General features: G+C 47.4%; 1 protein-coding gene across 1 annotated transcript in view; it reads right to left on the bottom strand.

Moving 5' to 3' along the window:
- SPEF1 (sperm flagellar and cilia associated 1) overlaps window positions 1–11,552 on the bottom strand; it is a 72,314-nt gene extending 60,762 nt beyond the window's left edge. Inside the window, exon 1 of the mRNA XM_085643354.1 lies at window positions 11,248–11,552. Coding sequence (XP_085499480.1) covers window positions 11,248–11,356 — 109 coding nt within the window. The 5' untranslated portion in view covers window positions 11,357–11,552. The remainder of the gene's footprint in view (window positions 1–11,247) is intronic.
- Window positions 11,553–20,369: the final 8,817 nt, after the last annotated feature.

Genomic DNA, 20,369 nt, shown 5'->3' with positions numbered 1-20,369 from the left:
TGGTAGGAACATGCAAAGTGGGCATGACTGCTTGGTCGTCATAACAGTTCATGCGCACCTCGGGCGTGCACACCACTCCTCCCCTGCTCTAGCCAGCACCACCCCTGACAGCAATAGGGAAAATAAAACGATTATAACGATACGTTAGTATCATTTCCTTTTCCCTTTTGAGCAGTGGGGGCATTAGCGGCGGAGCCGCCACAGCACTGGCTTAGGCAGAGTGCTGTCACTCACACAAAGGGGCACTGATGGCTGTGGAGGGCAGACGCTTTGCTCCAAACTGTATGCTGTGTTCTGTGGAAGCTGAATTGAATGACACTACAACAGACCAATGAATGAAGAGGGCTTACTGCAGCTCCCTGTACATATGTGTGTATATGTATGTGTTTCTAAAAAATGTTTTGGAAAACAGCATGTCTTGGCTAACACCAGACACAAAAGGAACTAGAAATGTATCCCAATTCAACCGGATTCTGAAACACACTCTAACATGAGAGCCTAGCGGCTGCCTTCCAACGCCAGTAGATCTGGAAGCGGCTGCCAGCTTTTTGTATTTGTCAGTGCTTGTACTTTTTTAAAAATTTATTGTTGGGCAAGCTGCTGAGCCCTCGTCAATCTGAAACAAAAAATACTGACTAAAGGAAGAAGATTTTCTGTCTTAAAAGTCCCACTTTCCCTTAGTAGTCACTGGTACTTAAGGGAACTCCATCAATGCTGGTCTGTAGGACATTGGAACAGGAAGGTTGTCTTTCTAATAAAATCATGAAAGGCTTCTGTGTTCATTAACTTTACTTTGTAAACTTTCTGTGGTTAGTTTTTTGTATATTCATATGTTAGTTTTTAGACAAGACATCCCAAAAGACTTACATGCAGCTGGCAACTCTCTCTAGGCTAGTGATAACTTAGTGAGTGTGAAAAACAATTGTAAAATACATTTTCCTAATCCCCTCTTTCCTTACTTAAGAGGACAAACAGCAATTCTGTCTAATCTGAAGATTGCACCCACTGCTTAATTCGTAAAAATATGTGTGCCAGGACCCTGGTCAGGATGCCACTTCAGCTAGCGCCACAATTGCCCGCCAGTGCCGCAAAGGACAGTGCCGAAAAGTACCAACACAACTACTAACCGTCACACTCGTCAGCTGATAGGCCTTTTGTAGAAGAATGAAGAAGTGTGAAGGTGTGAAACAGAATTAAGTATTTTATTTTGTTTGTTTTGTTTCATGAATACAGAGTTTAAGATAAATCTAGGATACTTGTGGCGTAAATACGGATAGTTCCATCTTTAAGGATAATTCTATATAGGTAAGATGCATAGTACTAAGAACTAGAGGAAACAAAACAGATTTTTTTTTCCTTCAGTAACGAATGAAGTAGGAAATACTGATCTAAAATATGCTTGTAATAATGAATTGTGAGTTAAGCTTAATTTATACAATCCCTCTAATACCTTTTTTCAAGCACCTGGATTTATGTTCTGCTGTGTAACATTATAGTATAACTGGGAAAATCACGAAAGGAGTGAAATGGTGGGAATGCTTTTTGAGAACATTAGTTTTAATTTAATGTTATGCATTTGTTCCTGCTACATTGATATGGTGTAGGATACAGCAGTGCTTTAAATGGGAGGTTACTCCCGGGTACTGAATGCTATTCTAGCCTAGGTAAATATAGGACATATCTACAATAATCACTTGAATCAGTCATGCGAGTGTGGTCTATCTTTGGTAAACTCAGAGTCCCATGAGAAAGCCTTCATACCAATATTTGGTGCCACATAAATAGTCATCATTCATTCATTCATACAGTGGTGTGTGGATTGAAAACATCAACCTTTGCATGGTGTGTCTCGCAAGGGGTGGACACAAACAGTTCTGCAGAAATGCTCAGTATCTTTCACAGTATTTTTCTGGTACATTGGGATTTCCCTTTATTTGCCTTTATATTTATAATATCTATGCAACACATTTAGCTGTCTCGGGCTTCTAGGCGCTATGATTCCAGGGCACGGTCTATTGTAATTAGCAGCGTGAGCCGCCCCATGCTGTGACTCCCTAGGGCAGCAGTTCTTAACCTGTGGTCCAGGGACTCCGGTGGGCCTACAACGCGTACTTAGGGCATCTGCGACTGCTTGGAAAATTAAATCAGATTAATGAGATGTAAGTGATATATAGAAGCAAAATTGAAAATGTTTAATGGTTCTGTTAATTAAAAGGAGTTTTAAATTTGAGTCTAAAAATATGGTGGCCGCGGATTCCAGTACTGATTAAGTGGAGGTCAGCAGAAGACAAAAGTTTCTGGACAAAGGGGGTCCCATGGGCCCCAAGACATCCACTTGAAGCTGGTGCAGTCACTCACTGCACCCGCCTGCAGGGGGATCTCTGTCCCCTCCCTAAAGGGCGTGCGGGTGCCACCTGCATTGCAGTGACACACGGAGCAGTTGATTAAAGCACCCCTTCATATTTCACTGAATGCGATGTCCTAAGGGCAGCCCGAGCTCTTCGCTGCTCTGAGGGCAGCGCATTCATTGTAATCCAGCGCATTGTTCATTTTTGCGCCTCCCTAAAGGTGCGCCGTGGCACAACCATGAACAGTGCGTCTGATATATAATACGGGGCCAGATTAGCCAGTACAGAGATGGAGTGGGGAAGCAAGCGGAGTGTCCCTGTCTTCCCGGCTCCAGGCATCTTCAAGGGGTGACTCCACACCCAAGGAAGCTGAGGGGGTCCCTCACAGATAAGAGGACGAAGAAACCATAGCTGGGGTTGTCGCTAGAAACCCATGACATCAGTAGAGAGTCTCACCACATTCTGTGAGAGCCTAACAAGGGGGTGGGCGGTCTCTAAAGAGGGCGTGGCTTACAGAATAGGGAAAGATGCTTTGTTACAGGTATGGTCTATTTAATGGTGTTTTCTTACACTTGTGCATAGGAATCTTGTGTCTGATAAATTCCTTACCGAGAGAATAACTCAATTAGAAAAATATGGGATATATTTGTATTATCATTTTCATGGTACTCTGTATAGTGCTTGGTATGTGCTATTTCATGGTGTGACTTTCAGGCACGGAGTTGTCTGACAACTCTGTGTATATAGACTGGGAATTAATCAACATTTTATGTAGCACAAGTATATATGAAATTGTGTTGATTCCAGCTGATTGCTGAAGTGGAGTTATACTGCATAATGATAAAATTATTCTTTAGCAATATTTTCTAAAATAGAACTTTTTTCGCGCATTCTCTGAGACACATGAATTCTAATTGTTCAAATGCTGGATTACTGTGCCTGGCATGTGCTCTTCAGTAAATGTATCAAAAGAATTCTGGGATGGCGTGAAGCGCTCATGCCCCTTCCCACAACTGTGAAATGTGTTCTAAGTTTCCTGTGTTATATCGCCTAACACCATATCCATTTGCCTAATTACTGAGTTCATATACGCTCTTTCACGCCTGTCCACCATGCGTCTCTAAATCCATCTTATTTTACAAGTGCTGTGAAGCAGCCATCTAGTGGCAAAAGTGCTACATAAAGAAAATTAATAAAATGTGTTGTAGAGATCGAAGTGTATCCTGCAGATCAGAAGTTCTAATCATGCTAAAATTGCTCAGTGGGTTATGCACCAGCTCCAAAGATTGGAATTTGATCTCCAAGGCAAACCTGATAGACTTACAGGTCAGTGAGCTCAACACAGCATAGCATCTTTTTTTTTTTTTTTTGCAGAGTTTTATATAGCGCAAACTTGACCCGAATCCAATCAGGTATCAGAGCGCTTTACATAGCACCAGACCAGTTCCGTTACATGAGGACACACATTCATTTTTTGTTAGGCACGGGGAGATTAAGTGATTTGCCCAGAATCACAGGATGTTTTACCGTCATTACCGAGACTCGAACCCAAGGTTGAGCGCCCTAGCCGTTAGGCCAACTCCTCTCCCCAGCATCATAGGTGGATGACAGCTATCTCCCCCCAGAGTATGTTTATCAGCGCGGGGACACACCGGTGGTAAACCATGTGCTCTACAAATGAATAAAATAAATAAAATAAATAAATAAGGCTTCAGCTGAACCATGACAAGACAAATTTAAGCTTTCATTCTTCTGAGGTTGATAAAATGAGGACCAGTGTTTGGTAATTAACACAGCGACCTCTGATTCATTCCGACACGGCATGCGTTTGGACAAAAATACACCGATCCTCTGGACAGCATTTCCTGATTTTGGATTTAATTGTTTTTGGTTTCTCGGTTCAAGGTGGGCGATTACTGATTGGCGACAATACATGGGTTTTATTGTGTTGCACTATATGAAAAGAGATTCCTATTCAACAGGCTTCGTACATCGATGTAACAACAACATAGCCCTTTTCCAACCCGTGACCTTTCTATAAAATAATTTTACCCATTTGCATGTCATTTCACATAACAAACCTTGGATGAGGTTTTCCTTGAGTTATATACCCACGAAGATTGTAGGACAATAGCCTCAATTTCTTCCGGTGTCTCTTTCAAACTTCGGTCCTGATGATGACCCTTATCTGATTCATTTGGCATAGTGGGTCGAAACGTCGACAATGTATAAATGTGGACTGTTTTTAAATTAAATTTGATTGAGGATCGAGACACTCGCAATACGAATGTCATAAATAACATCACATTATCCCTGTCAGTCACATGTACATAACATTGTATATAGCACTAGCACACTATCAATTCACATTATCACTTGCTCACTGCACTGGCACTTTAATAGAAGCACCTTAGTCAGGTTTGAAATTATCAAAAGTTCATCTTGATTTCAGATAATAATACTCCTTTTTTGAAATGAGAAATAAATACATTAATTGCACATAGATACCTTGGGGCAGATTTACAAGCCCCGTACGCCACATTTGCGTTGCCGTTGCATCACTTTTGTGACGCAGCGGCGGCGCAAAGCCAGCGCCATGCTGCGGGGTATTTACAACATGACACATCTAGGGAGATGCGTCACGTTGTAAAGCCCTGCGCCACATGTGGGCGTTCCGGCGCAGTGGGGGGCGTTCCGGCGCAGGAACGCCTCCTAAAAGTGGCTGAGTGAAATCTACAAGATTTCACTCAGTCACTTTTACGGCCATGCTGCGTCAAAACCCTGCGCCTGCTTGAAGCAGGGGTAAGGATTGACGCAGCATGTTAGGCATAGGGGCACCCCGAGCCTTGCTGGAGCTGTGTCGCGCTTGCAATGCGTCACCTTTACGGCAGCAGATGCATCATGCATCTGTCTATTCTTGCCCCATGGTGCGCCGCATCCATGGTGGCGCAAGAGGTGTCTACTGTGATGCAAATTAACTGGCGCATCCCTGCTGCTATGCAGGGATGCACCAGTTATTGTAAATCTGCCCCCAAATTTGGAAGAAGGGTTCCTTAATTTATTATTGCCGTGGAAATCAAGGGCTACACTTCCCCACAAGAACCGGTTGTGTTGCTAATTAATGGTTTACCCGGGTCCCTGGGTTACTGGGTTATCCCCTTTTTTCCTGGCAGGATTACTGTGCCTGGCATGTGCCCTTCTGTACATTTACCAAAAGAATGCTGAGATGGCATGAAGCGCTCATGCCCCTTCCCACAACTGTTAAATGGGTCCTAAGTTTCTTTCTTTCTTGCTGTTTTCTCCTAGCTTGTGATGCAGGCCCAACGTCACGGGTTACGTCACAATGAATCTGCTGGCACTCATTTGTCCAATGATCAGCGAAACGAGCTGAGTGAAGGCAGCTTGGCGAGCCAATAGGATCTGATGATACAATTATGTACATATAATAGAGGGGTAAAGAGGCGTGAGCTGAGCGAGTTAAAGCTGATGATCGCGAAACTGTCTAAAGGAAGATGTTGCCCCAAGGTGCTGATCGTTCACTTGGGGGAGAAGGACTTGGTGCCTCTTGAAGGGCTGGCTTTGTTAAAGAACATGAAGGGGGCATCAGGGAAACTGAGGCCTTCTGGGAAGGGATTAGAGTGATCTAGACAAAGTTGGTTCGCAGGCAAGTGTGGAGGGCAGCATTTAACCGGCGACAGCTGATGGTGTGTGTTGAAAAGTCAATAAAGCACCGAGAAACGCTTGCAGGAAAGGCAGGGTGCGTCTTGCAGAGATCTGTTTGAAAGAAAAGCAGTATTTCTGGGACGACGGGTGCACTTGTCCTTCATGAGCATGGAATTGCATTTTGTGGAGTTGTGACATAGATTGGAGTGTTGGATGTAAGGTGTTAGCTAAAGTTTGGTTCATAGCTGTCCTTGACAGCCAGAGTCAGAAAAGGAGTTTAAACGTGGAGAGATGTTGGTTTTGGTGTTAGATGTACGTTGATGTAGAGTGAGGCCATGGGTTCAGTCTGTAAGGCCTGTGTTCGACCTTGTGTCACAGGTTCAAATCCTGGTGGGTCCACTCAGCCTCTCATCCTTCTGAGGTCAATAAAATGAGTGCCATTGAGTTGGGTAACAATAAACCTGTTATTCTGCGCCAAGGGACCTATGGGTGAACGTGCGCTTTACAAATAATGGTATGTAAGGCAGTTGCCTTGGTTTGGGAGATGTTTTATCATCTGGACCCGCTTACTTTTTCACACTGTCATAATTATTTCCATGTGTCTGCACCGTCTCCCGAAAGCAGACAGGTAATGGGGAACTACACCAGACGGAATAACCCATACTGATGGAAAAATTAAGGAGAAGGAGACATAACATTAGGACACGATTAGGACACGATAAAACACCCGGGAAAGGTTGGAACCGAAGATGGTTGTCAGGTTTTTAAAAGGGAATGCTTCAAATACATGAGAGCGGATAAGTAGGGCGATCTTTGGTGTGAGAACACAACTAAGTGCTAGTCAAGAAAGAGTTCCAGAGTGGCCCACTCCAGGAGGCTGCGGCATGGTGTACCAGGTGAGCCTGCCGGCTGCTGAACACTTTAATGACGTTTCACCCCAGAATTCTGTTATGGACTTTATTCATGAAGCTTCCCTTGCCGTTTTCAACGACTGAAAGTAGGAGGGAGAGAGATAGCTCAGTGAGTTCAGCACTTGCTGCTCAGTACTATGTATAGCAAAAGACACACAGACACAGACGATTTCGGGTTATGAACCCGAAACCGGTCCAGGATGCTTGTTTCCGGTCCAGGGAAGACATGGCTTGGCAGTTTGAGCTGGACTGTCCCATGAGGCACAGGGTCAGACTGATTTGCATATGGCCATGTCTGAACCGGGGTGGTGGCGTGAGCTACAGAATGATGATGGATTAAACCTAGATCAGTTGACTGGGGGTGAGTGTTTGATTTGCTCAAACGCTCCGTCATTCATCTCCTTTGGTATCGCTCAGTACTATGTATAGCCTGCAGGTTACAGCTTAAAATCCCAGCGGGGGCTCTAGGTATCATCCTTCAGTGGCTGATAAGAAGTGGTACATTATATAGTAGTAATACATGTGTGTTCATGCCACTGCAAAGCAGAAAACTGGTATATGTCACTGACTAGCTCGGCATCTGGGTCAATTGAAAGGGGACAGATAATGGGTGTATTTCCCTGACAATTATCTATGCAGATCCTTTTAGTGACTGTGCTGTGTTGCAGTCACCTGGTACCCAGCTTCCTCTTTTTTTAACGTGAAGGAAGCGGACAGGAACCCTCCTCTCCCTTTCATCGGCCTTTTTTACACCACGGAAATCATGTGGTAAAACACAGGTTTCACCTTTCCTTAGCGACGCCCCCTTACTTGCCTTTCTTTTAGCCCTTACCATCAGGGCCGGTCTGGGAACACAAACCACCCCTGGCAATTTAGCTGGACCGGCCCCGAGGGGGTTGGGTGCTGGTGAGGAGTACTGGACCCGGAGGTGCGGCAGGGGGGGCTAGTTTGAAGTACTGCTGCCGCTTTTGTTACAGGGGGCCAAAATTGCACCACAGCTGCAAAAGCGGCCCGACTGCTCCAAAACCAGCCCCCACCCTTTCAGCCCACCGGGAAAATGCCCGTTGCCTACTACGTCCAGTCCAGGCCTGCTTACCATGCCGGTCACTATTGTCTTCTTCCTCCAGCCTCTTTTGCTCCTGCCCTTCTCACCACAGGTAAATTTGTACCTCTTCAGGATTTCATTAGCGATTTTATGAGGTTGCTGCAGAAATGAGCCCATCTCCTCCTGTCTTATGTGTCTTTAAGGCAGGTAACCAGGGCTTTAAGTGGGATACAAAAAGTGAGGGGTCTATAAAAGGGGTGTGACCTACTCAACTCAGCAAGGAATCTTCCCAAGAGGTGTGGCTTATGTAATTAAGGGTGTGCTTAAAACATGTAAACTAAAATCCTGTGCTTCCCATAGTGTGCCAGCCGACCAGTATGTTGGTACCCTCAGTGAGCTTTCTGGTATTGCATCCAGACATTTACCTCAAGCAAGCCAGATCTATTGGCTTTGTCAATGCTGGTTAGCTTTATAAGGTAAATGATTAACAATGTTTTTCTTGTGAATAATTGAAAATGTTTCAAGTCTGAAAATATCAGAGTGTGAGTTAAACATTACTGAGGGACGTGGAAGGGGTAGTGGTCTTCCGAGTCTTAAGCGTGCCTGTTCTTTCCTTCACACCACTTTCCTCTGCAGTCTTCTCGTTAGGTGCTTATACTGGTATTTCCCAACATCCTCCTGAAATCTCCACCTGCATATCTCACACCTCATCTCTTTCCTCTTCAGCACCCTCTTTTCACTCTCTCACGGATGTACTTCCTTGCGTCTCTTTTGCCATCGCCCCATAGGCACGCACACTCTCCTGTAAGTATTGCACTTTATTTTGCTCGCCATGAAACCCCAGTCTGGACCCAGCCATATACAAATCAGTCTTGCCCCTGCTCCCCATGGGAACAGTCCAGCCCGAACTGCAAGGCCAGGTCCTTCTGTCCCGGAAATAAGCATCCTGGGACCGGCTTTGGGGTATTACCTCTCATCAGCCAGGCTAGCTTGAATCCAGTGGAATAGCCAGCAAAAGACATACCCTTGGCCACTTGGGGCGCACATGCCATCTATGCTCTGGTAAAAACTTAAGAACATGTGGAGGGCACTGGAGTGGCTGTAATCCTTCTTCTCAGCTAGATCAATGAACCAAGTGCAGGGGACAGCGGTCACTTGTGTATTGTCACCGTTGAAACTTGATGTTCTAGTACTAGGTTAAAAATGCAGGGCTGCACTGGGCACCTCACTCAATAATGCACACAGCAAAGAAAGCAGTAAATGTCAATGCCCACAGGCCCAGCCTCCTCCCGGTGGCACAGGCCGTATCTATGTAGCCATCTGCAGTGAGCTGAAGTCTGTCACCCATCTCTTATTAATGTGCTGTGTAGAACAACAGCTTCTGAACTTTCATCGCTGGAGCTACAGAAGCAGAGGATGTGGTGTAAGGGCAGAGCTGCCGACTTCGGAACTGGGGATTCAGGCTGGAGTCACTGCGTCGGCTGGAGTCACTGCGTCAGCTCAACATCCTGTAATTCTGGGCAAATCCCTTACTCTCTCTGTGCCTACCAAAAATGAATGTATCCTTGTGTAATGTAACTAGTGCTCATGTAAAGCGCTCCAATACCTTCGGTTCGAGTTTGCGCTATACAAAACTGCAAAAAAATAGGTGGTGTGGTTCAGGGCAGATACTTACAGGGCACACAACACATAAATGTGGTCCTTGGACCAAGAGGTGTTTTCCTGCTCTTGACCTGTAGTGTGCCTATGGGAACTCGAGAACAACCCTTAGGTGAGCGGTAGAAGCATTCAGAAGTGTAGAGCACCAGCACAGAGACGGAAGGAGGGGTCTTCCAATGGAGGCAGGCAGTGTCTGGAAGGCCACTCAGGTATCCCTGTTAGCCAGAGAAGTGAATCGTAAACACGAGACATGCTGTGTCAAGTATACTTTTAGCTACCAAAATGGCTTCAGCATTCTGGACCCCCTGGTGCTAAGAGCTGCAGAAATAATTTTTCAAAAAACAATTCAAAAAGTGTCAGAGTAGCTGAAAAAATAATTTACAAAATGTGTTTCTGTTGCGGAACTATACAGGGTTGAAATGAAATAATGTTATATGTGCTGAAAAGTGTAGCCAGTAGTGCACGGGAGTAGGCTAACAGCTCTGAGTGCATACCTGTGCCGGGGTCCTTCTGCGGGTGGGAGAACGGCTGGTTTACTCTGGCGCCAAGAGGGCAGGCTGTAGTGCCAAGAGGGCAGGCTCTGGCGCCAAGAGATCAGTCTGTAGTGCCAAGAGGGCAGGCTGTAGTGACAAGAGGGCAGGCTGTAGTGCCAAGAGGGCAGGCTGTAGCACCATGAGGTCAGGGTGTGGTGTTGGGTGGAGTTTGGCTATCAGTGTGCACAGAGTAAGGGGCACATTTATCAAAAGCTCACGCAGCACAGCATGTCACCTTGCATCGCTGCATGATAGGGACAGGGCAAGAATGCGTCGTATTTAACATTATACGGCACATTCCTGTATTTTCCCAGCGCTGCTGCACAATGTGCTGCCTCGTCCCATGCAAGGACCCTTACACTGTGCTGCAAGGGGGCCTGCGTTATAAGCGGGATTGTTTTTGTGCAGGAAGGGACATCCTCCTGCACAAAAACAATCCTCTGGCGCATTTTCCGTGAACGCATCACACACAGAAAGAGAAAGTAACGAGGAGAAATAAAGATATTTATCCTGGTTCCACCTCCCCTGGGGATGGGTAGCATCTTGGCGCATTCCTAGGTCTACTAGTAATGGTAAACCTGGGAATGCGCCACAATCCATGGGTGGAAGCGTGGGAACACCCATGCCCCACCCGTAACCCCTCGCTGGGTCAGCGATTTGCGCTGCGTTACTCTAGGTTTCTCAAGCTAGAGAGCACCTTGTGTAGATAGCACTGGGGACATATCGATCACCGTTCACACAACAACAGTGAATTCAAGTACACACGCACGTTGCAACAACACCGTGTTAAGTTACTCTGCATTCAACAGTGATGTAACCGGATCTCTCCGTCAGTGCGTCTCATAACCTCACAATTCACATGCATAAAAAGGGGGCGGGGTGGAGCAGAACATACCTGCACAACAATTAATACATATTTTAGGTAGTGCTAAAAGACGGTCACTGTTCATCTGACAAACCGCGAGGTCCAGATCTACACAAAAAGTGTGAACTAGCAGTTAAAAATGAGCATTTAGATTTCCCCTCTCACTAAAAACAGCGTGTTTTTTTCAGCTCCAGATAGATAGTTTATAAAGAGTTGTACAGACCTCCGTCGCTGAAGTCCCTGGCGATGTTCTTCTTCGGTCGGGACAGAGGGATGTCGTCGACCCAGGCATACAGGTCATGCAGAGTTTCCTCATCGAACTGGGCTGACATTCTAGCGTTTTAGGCGCTACAATCCGCTGAAAGTATTTTACGGGCCGAGGTTGAAAAGAATGTTGCTAATATAAACAAAACACCTTATGCTAGCCATGCAAAGTAAGCAGCAAAGTTTAATGAAAATTCCTTCGTCCCCTGGTGACAGGCTCACTCGATAGGCGCAGTTATCTGCTGCATGCAGCAGGAATCCATATTGTTTAATATCTCCATGGCAACTGTTCATGAGCCGCGTCAGTGAGCGGGAAGTGCAAGGGGCGCATGGGAATTGTAGTTCCGCTCACTTTCCATCCTTTTGAAATTACTTTAAAGATAGCTCACACGCCAATCAAGAAATTTTAGGGAGGTGTATTTGCAGAAGAATGGATTGTTGCCCTACCTGCCTACCATCTTCATTTCCGTAACTTAGGGAATGACTGTCATTCAGGCTTGGCAGCAGCTAAGGTTTTTGAAGTGGCAAATAATTTACTGTTTTAAGTGCACCGCGTTTTATAATTTGTGTGAAGTAAAATCCCTCTTTTCTTCCTTCGGCCTTCTTTAGAAATGTACTGTTTAGGGCACGTAGCCCATTCAACAAAATTAGTATTTATTGAAAATGTGCTAGTTTCGTGTTTTATACCAGTGTTGTAACCAGGGTATCATGGGCCCTGGTGCAAGCACGTTTTGGCCGTTCTCCCCCGGTGCCACTGCGCCTCCTGCACCATTGATAGCTACAACGCGTAAAATTCTTACATAGAGACCGGACCCCCTAGGATGTCCCCCGCCCCAACCTCATGAAATCCCACAATCAAAACTTGCCAATCCAAGAATGTGGGGAAAAGCGGCCATGTTTAATAACAGTCAACATTCATAAACATGACAAAAATGCAGTTATAAAATACACATTTATAAATTCAATATTTACACTTTTAATATCTACAATTTTCATCATCGATCAAAACCACCGGTTATGCAATATTTACTTGCTCCAGCACCAAGGGGCCCTCTGGCTCGCATCTCTTAACTGAGAACCACGCAAGGTGCAACCCACCTGCGTCCTTGAGCGGTGAGCCCCCAGCCCTCTGGTCCATGTCCGGCATTTAGGGGGCCCACCCCTCCACCACCAGGCTGCCAAGGAGGCGAGTAGGGAATAACCAGGGGCCGCTGCCCCATGCCCTAGATTGTGACCTTTACAACAAACAATTGATGGACGGAATGCTGACAATGCAGACATTCTCCCCCAGTCAAGAGATCTGGGTTAAATCCATCGTTCTTTTGCCCACTACACCACCCCAGTTCAGACATGGCCATATGCAAATCAGTCTTGACCCTGTGCCTCATGGGAACAGTCCAGCCCGAACTGCCAAGCCATGTCTTCCCTGGACCGGAATCAAGCATCCTAGGACCGGTTTCTGGCTATCAGCCGTCATCAGCCAGGATAGCTTGACTCCAATGGCGTAGTGAGCACGGGCCCCACGTCTGGGAATACCCATCCCACTTAGGGCGAAAAGCATTACAACAAACAAATGATGGACGGAATGCTGACAATGCAGACATTCTCCCCCAGTCAAGAGATCTGGGTTAAATCCATCGTTCTGCTTGGCAGTTCGGGCTGGACTGTTCCCATGAGGCACAGGGTCAAGACTGATTTGCATATGGCCATGTCTAAACTGGGGTGGTGTAGTGGGCAAAAGAACGATGGATTTAACCCAGATCTCTTGACTGGGGGAGAATGTCTGCATTGTCAGCATTCCGTCCATCATTTGTTTGTTGTAACGCTTTTCGCCCTAAGTGGGATGGGTATTCCCAGACGTGGGACCCGTGCTCACTACGCCACTGGAGTCAAGCTAGCCTGGCTGATGACGGCTGATAGCCAGAAACCGGTCCTAGGATGCTTGATTCCGGTCCAGGGAAGACATGGCTTGGCAGTTCGGGCTGGACTGTTCTCATGAGGCACAGGGTCAAGACTGATTTGCATATGGCCATGTCTAAACTGGGGTGGTGTAGTGGGCAAAATAACGATGGATTTAACCCAGATCTCTTGACTGGGGGAGAATGTCTGCATTGTCAGCACTCCGTCCATCATTTGTTTGTTGTAACGCTTTTCGCCCTAAGTGGGATGGGTATTCCCAGACGTGGGACCTGTGCTCACTACGCCACTGGAGTCAAGCTATCCTGGCTGATGACGGCTGATAGCCAGAAACCGGTCCTTGGATGCTTGATTCCGGTCCAGGGAAGACATGGCTTGGCAGTTCGGGCTGGACTGTTCCCATGAGGCACAGGGTCAAGACTGATTTGCATATGGCCATGTCTAAACTGGGGTGGTGTAGTGGGCAAAAGAACGATGGATTTAACCCAGATCTCTTGCCTGGGGGAGAATGTCTGCATTGTCAGCATTCTGTCCATCATTTGTTTGTTGTAACGCTTTTCGCCCTAAGTGGGATGGGTATTCCCAGACGTGGGACCCGTGCTCACTACGCCACTGGAGTCAAGCTATCCTGGCTGATGACGGCTGATAGCCAGAAACCGGTCCTAGGATGCTTGATTCCGGTCCAGGGAAGACATGGCTTGGCAGTTCGGGCTGGACTGTTCCCATGAGGCACAGGGTCAAGACTGATTTGCATATGGCCATGTCTAAACTGGGGTGGTGTAGTGGGCAAAAGAACGATGGATTTAACCCAGATCTCTTGACTGGGGGAGAATGTCTGCATTGTCAGCATTCCGTCCATCATTTGTTTGTTGTAACGCTTTTCGCCCTAGGTGGGATGGGTATTCCCAGGCGTGGGACCCGTGCTCACTACGCCACTGGAGTCAAGCTATCCTGGCTGATGACGGCTGATTGCCAGAAACCGGTCCTAGGATGCTTGATTCCGGTTCAGGGAAGACATGGCTTGGCAGTTCGGGCTGGACTGTTCCCATGAGGCACAGGGTCAAGACTGATTTGCATATGGCCATGTCTAAACTGGGGTGGTGTAGGGGGCAAAAGAACGATGGATTTAACCCAGATCTCCTGACTGGGGGAGAATGTCTGCATTGTCAGCATTCTGTCCATCATTTGTTTGTTGTAACGCTAGATTCTGACCTGGCACCCTTGCCTCCCCAGCCGGTGTCCCCATTCTCCCTGCGGAGAGCTTACGTCTCTCCCCTCAGTGCTGGCCTCGGGAGTATGTAAGAAAGCCTCCCGTTAACCCTGCAAATCAATGTTCTGTGGCATCTTTTCCGCCACTCTCCCCTCTTATCCTTACCCAAACCACTAATATCAGGGACTGGTGGGTGGGAGATTGATTAAAACCCCGAAAAGATCCTGGGGCCTGGTGCGGGAAAAAGAGGGTGCTTAATGGTGGACCCTAGGCCTACATAGCCCCCCCCCCCTTCATTGCCTGCTCCAGCCGGAAACACGTCACGGCAAACCCGGAAGCAATTGCCTTGGCCGGTAGCCAATCGGGCTACATGGCCGGACTATGGGAGTGTGGCGTGGGCCAGGGGGCCGGGCCCTAAGGGCGTGCTCGCTGAATCTCGCGCTTTTCAAAGTACAACTTAATCAGCTGCCATGTGATGTCACTGATTAGTCCTACGCCTATGTTTACATTGTACATTTGGTTCCCTCATGAATACACAAGCCAGATTTGTAGTAAACTAGATAGTTTTGTCTAAACCAGTGCTTCCAAAACGTTTTAGAACGACAACCCAAGTTTTAGAACATTTGCGATCCTCTTAGGTTTAATGGACGAGAGGGGTGGAGACTCTACTGTAAAGAAAGAAATCTACTTCCTGCGATTGCGACCCCTGCTGGCTGGTGCATGGGGGAGCTCTGTGCATTGTCAAGGTGTTGCTCTATGGCACGCACTCTCATGCACAGTCAGGAAGATCATAACAAGATTTTTGAGCCCAAGGGACTTTCTTCCACTCACGTTACAGACAACACTTTATAGGTGTAGCCGGGGCTACTGGAATAATGTGATTCAGCAGCGTTTTCCCTAAAATTATGGATTTGTGCATAATCCATCATCCGCCGGATAATCTGCATATTTTAACAAAACAAAATTGTTTATGCGCCGAAAAGATCAACATTTTGCTATTATTGTAAGGACCCATGTTGGTGTGCAGTGGAATACCCTATGCAAAGGTTGACTGGTCATCTTTCAGTTGCTTATTACTGTATTTAGATGTTAAATTGGTACTAATCAGGTGAAAGCTTTGCCCATACAGTGTAAACATATAAAATGACAAAATTATGGAATAATACTTTCACAAAATGTGCCACATTAGGTCACATAATTGCCTCAGCCTGAGGTTGGGCTGCAGACTGCAGTGTCTTGGTCTTGTCGGCTGCACCCGACTCTCTTCAGAACTAGAGGAGGAGGCGGCTATGTAGAATATTTAATATAATTACCTGCTGAAAGGCTAGTAGGGCTCAGTTAGTCACATTTAAAGCTTAGATTTGTGACTCATTTCTACCCAGTCCAATGGTCAGAATACCTTGTTTACAAAGTAAATGCAACATGACAAGTGGAGAGCCATGCTTGTGTTCTCAGGGGTGTGTGTTCTCGGCACTGTCCTATTTAAATCATGCTACAGCAGATTAACCACTGGCATGTTTCCACGTCTTCACATCAATTCAGGGAATGCAGTGAACACACGACTCACTGGGAACACGGCAGTGGCATAACGAAACTTGAGGGAGCCCCCCTGGCAAAGTACACGGAGGTGTGCCCCCCTCCCATACCAGCCCATCTAACTTTTGCTGCGGGGGCCCTCTAGAGCTCGGGGCACCCCACACTGCGTGGGCTGTGGGATCTTTTGTTAGGCCACTGGAACACGAGTGGCCTCTCTGCTGGTGTCATGTTGTGTTTGATTTGTAAACAAAGTATTTCACCACTAGGACGGTGGAGGAGTGAGTTACAAGTCAAGCACAAGCTTTAAATGAGACATATACCGAGCCTTTCGGGATATACCAAAAATGAGCTTGTGACTCACCAGTAGGTCTACACCAACTCTTTGGGAAACGCTGGCCTAATGTTTTGTCTAGAGTGCACCCAACGCTAAGAGAAAGTACTATGCTTAGTTCCAATATTGGCAACACTTCTCAGTTCTTATACAGCAACATACATAAATAAACCACAAGACACCTTCTCAGTTTTCGTACAGCAAAATACATAAATAAACCACACAACACCTTTTTAGTGGAGAAAATTGCTGCAGGTTTATTTGCATAACTAATATGCCAACATGGTGGGTTATCTTACGGGTGATTCAAGGGCAGGCCTGTTAAATGGTAGAGGCAGCTTCAGTCGATAACCTTTCAAGTATTGCCCGGCGGTAATCGCCTCTTATACCATTCGAAGACTAACCAACAAAAGAGGCAGGCGCCGGAGACTGGAAGGCAGGAAACAAAGTTTTATTCCGTCGGAGCAGAACACGTCAGATCGGACAGCAAGATATCGTCTCGAGGTGCTCTAACCACATCTCTGAGGCCTGGCCTCTTATACACAAGTTTATTGCTTTATTACACGGTTTATTGTACATGGCACATTCTTGAGATTGCTTTGATACATGAAAGAGCATCCTCGGAATTCCCGGCTCGGATCCGCTCCCACACATAACTACAGTGGAAGTCCCCACCCCACCCACAGTAGGAGATGGCTATCACACAGCTGGACATTCCGCCAATTCCCGGGGGTGTGTGCAACCGGTCGGGTCTCAGGGGGTGGGAGCCTTGATCAACTGTAATCCATTTGAAGTGAGATGTTTCCCTTACAGTAGGGGCAATAAACTGGATCCGCAGGGCTAGGTGATGGCCTGGGATCGGCCCGGACAATCGGGCGCAGAGGAAGGGGGTTATCAAAAGGATGTATGACCATGTATGAGATGAAAGGAGGTGTTGGTCAGGCGCGGGATGTGGTTCCATGGCAGGGTCGCGCAGAAGGAGAGGGTTTATGGCCTATGCATGAGAGAGCGGGGGTGGTCAGCGCGCGGGGGGATGTTCGCAGCGCCAGAGGGACGTGCTGGCGATCGGCAATGAGCGGGGAGAGGGGCCATGGTGCCTAAAATGGCCGCCGTGTGTTTCTGCGTGCGGCGCTGGAGAGAGACAAGATGGCGCAGATAATGTTCAGTTACGATCTAAATTTCCACAGTCCTCCCTTTTAACATATCTCGCCAGCTTGTTTAGTTCGGATCTATCCCCATAATACTACGTACTTCTACCTCGTACAGAGCTTTCATATGTTCTGCTTCAAAGTTCAGAGTCTTAGGGCAAATGCAGTTCGTGAAAAGTGAACAAAGAGGGGGCAAGCATTGAATACCCAGGCAGCATCCACATAGTATCACAATTGGTATTAGGATAAACGAAAACAACCTCCACCCCCAGTCTTTCAGTGTGTCCCAGACCCAACTCCCAAGCGACCATCCTTCTTGTTCTTGATGAACCTCTGAGGAAAGTCTGTGGAGGTGTTCGATCGCCTTGTAGACTGAGGGTGAGTTATCCGGTACGTAGGTACAACAGCTGGATCCAATGATGCGGCATGCTCCTCCACGGTCAGCCAGAACCACATCTAGAACAAGGCGGTTCTGGAGAGCCACCAGGCGGATGGCCTGAAGCTCGGCGGTGTTGTTGGCGAGGATGCCGGCTGTAATGTTCATTGTTGTTTCGACTGCCTGGGTTAAGTGCCGGATGGCACGGCTGTTTGCCATTGGACCCCAAAGTGGAACAAGTCCCTTTACTGCATCCATGAACTGTGCTCCAGTGGAGGCGGCTTGTACAATGTCCTTTGCACGTTTCTGCCGGTGATGGTTTGCTGGAGCCACATATGTTGGAGGAAGGATAAAAGCGATGTAGCAGGTGCCTCCCCAACCTTTCGGAAGCCAGGTGTAGGCCTTAGTACCACAGACGAAGTACATATTTGGGGAGGTAACAAAGGAGGGTGGGTCAACTGAGTCCAATGTTCGGGTGATGAGACAGGAACTGTGGCCTACCGGCTGTGTTCCTAGGCCTTCGAGGCACACCAGACCTGTGATGTTGACGACGGATAGGGCCACTGTTAGGGTGGCGGCCGTTCGTTTCCGGAGGTAAGAGAAGGTGGGTCTGGCTGGGTTGTTGAACACCTGCATTTCAACTCGCTCCTTGGCAGGGATGTCCATATGGAAAGAGGTGTTTGATCTCAGAGGACAAAAGGGAGCAGAAGTTTTTCCAGTTTTGTTCAGCCAGAACCCATGATAGAAGTGCGACACAGTTTTGCCGGGAGTGGCATTGTCCTTGTAACTTTCTTGCAGGAGGATTACCCAAGCGAGGCAGGAGCCATGGACAGAGAAGGGCGAAGGGATGAAAGGGATAGAATGTCCAGTGGCATGTGGTAGCAATCCACAGATCCAGCAGTTAGTGGCATTGGCGGCAAGATTGTGTTGGTGGAGCAGTTGCACAAAAGAGTTATTCCAGAACTCCTTACGTCTTTCTTGGAGTTGGGGTGAAAGTGAAATCAGATGGTGTTCTTTCATGGTGGTGGGTTGAGCAGTGGTCAGCAATGTCTTATGAGCGGGTGCGTTTTCTTCCATGATCCAGAAAGTGACCATGAGAAGGAGGCAAAGGAGAAGGGTAATAAAAAGTGCAATAGTCTTTGAGCTGTGCATTTTGTCAGTCTTTGGGTTTTTGTAGTGGATCTTCGGACGTCCGGTTGCTTCCATCATCTTCATGTCGGGCGCTTCCATCACCTTCAAGGGACTCGGTAGCGGGCAGAACCACAGACTTTGTTTAGTTTCTCTCCTGGAGGCCTTTGAGGTGACTAGGCTACCGCTCTGAGATTTCAACTTAGTTCGTGGTCTGCTTAGCCGAAGTTCCCTCCTTTCGTCGTAGGTTATACCCTTCTTTGGATGGCACAGTGGGATCGGGATATTCAGTCAATTCAAGTGTCTCTGTATTCGGGTAGCAGCTCAGGAATGGTCGGTCTTGGTCAAGAAGTTCCTCTTGGGCGGTGATGTTGTCGGCGGTCGTCAGGGTCGATGATACCTTCTTGCAGTGGTGTGCATGCAGCCAATTACGTTTCCCCTCCACTCGAAGAGCTGTTCGGGTGGTGATCAGGACTTTCAGGGGGCCCGTCCACCGGGGCTCCAGACTCTTGGTGCGCTGGAAGTTGCGCACTAGGACAAAGTCACCGGTTTGGATGTCGTGTCCGGGGCCCCTGGAAGCATCGGGAATGGCTTGCAGCACCTGCTGATGGATAACAGACAACGTTTTAGTTAGATTGTACAGATAGTCAGACATGAGGACGTCCGGGACGTCGTGAATGGATGCTGGTTTTGGTGCAGTCCAAAGGTTCATGGGTCGCCCGAAGACGACCTCGTAGGGGGTTAAGTGGTGTTTGGTAGGAGTGAAACGCATTGATAGCAATGCTAGTGGGAGGGCGTCTGGCCATTTCAGTCCTGTGGTGGCAACTATTTTGGCTAGTTTGAGTTTCAATGTGGCATTATGTCGCTCAACCAAGCCTGCAGATTGGGGGTGGAAGACCGCATGAAACTTCTGTTTTACACCCAACCCTTTTAAGATGAGTTGGATAACTTCGGCTACGAAGTGGGGGCCGTTGTCGCTCCACAAAATTCGACAAAGGCCGTAACGGGGGAAGAATTCTTTCAGTAGTACTTTTGCGGTAGTCATAGCAGTGTTGTCGCGGGTTGGGTAGGCTTCCACCCATTTGCTGAAGGCGCACACAACGACAAGCACGTACTTCAGGGTTTGGCACCTTTCTAACTGAATGTAGTCCATCTGTAGGACCTCAAAGGGGTGACTAGGAACCCCAAACCCTCCCCGGGGTACAGCAGTTCCTTTACCAGGGTTGTGTTGGAGGCATATCAGACATTGTTGAACCAGGCGTCTAGCTGAGTCTGGGATTTTGTCATTGTGCCAAACTTTGGAGATGAGTTCAATCATGGGGGCAGACCCTATGTGTGTGGGGGAGTGTGTCATGGTCAGCATGGGAATCAGGTATGAGTCAGGTAGCAACCATTTGTTCGTGTCTCTAGTTCGCCAGCAGCCTTCATCGTCTTT

Source organism: Triturus cristatus, chromosome 2_2 (assembly GCF_964204655.1).
Source record: "Triturus cristatus chromosome 2_2, aTriCri1.1, whole genome shotgun sequence".
Taxonomy (NCBI): Eukaryota; Metazoa; Chordata; class Amphibia; order Caudata; family Salamandridae; genus Triturus; species Triturus cristatus.
The sequence above is the reverse complement of the archived record's forward strand: the minus strand, read 5'-3'. Positions and strand labels throughout refer to the sequence as shown.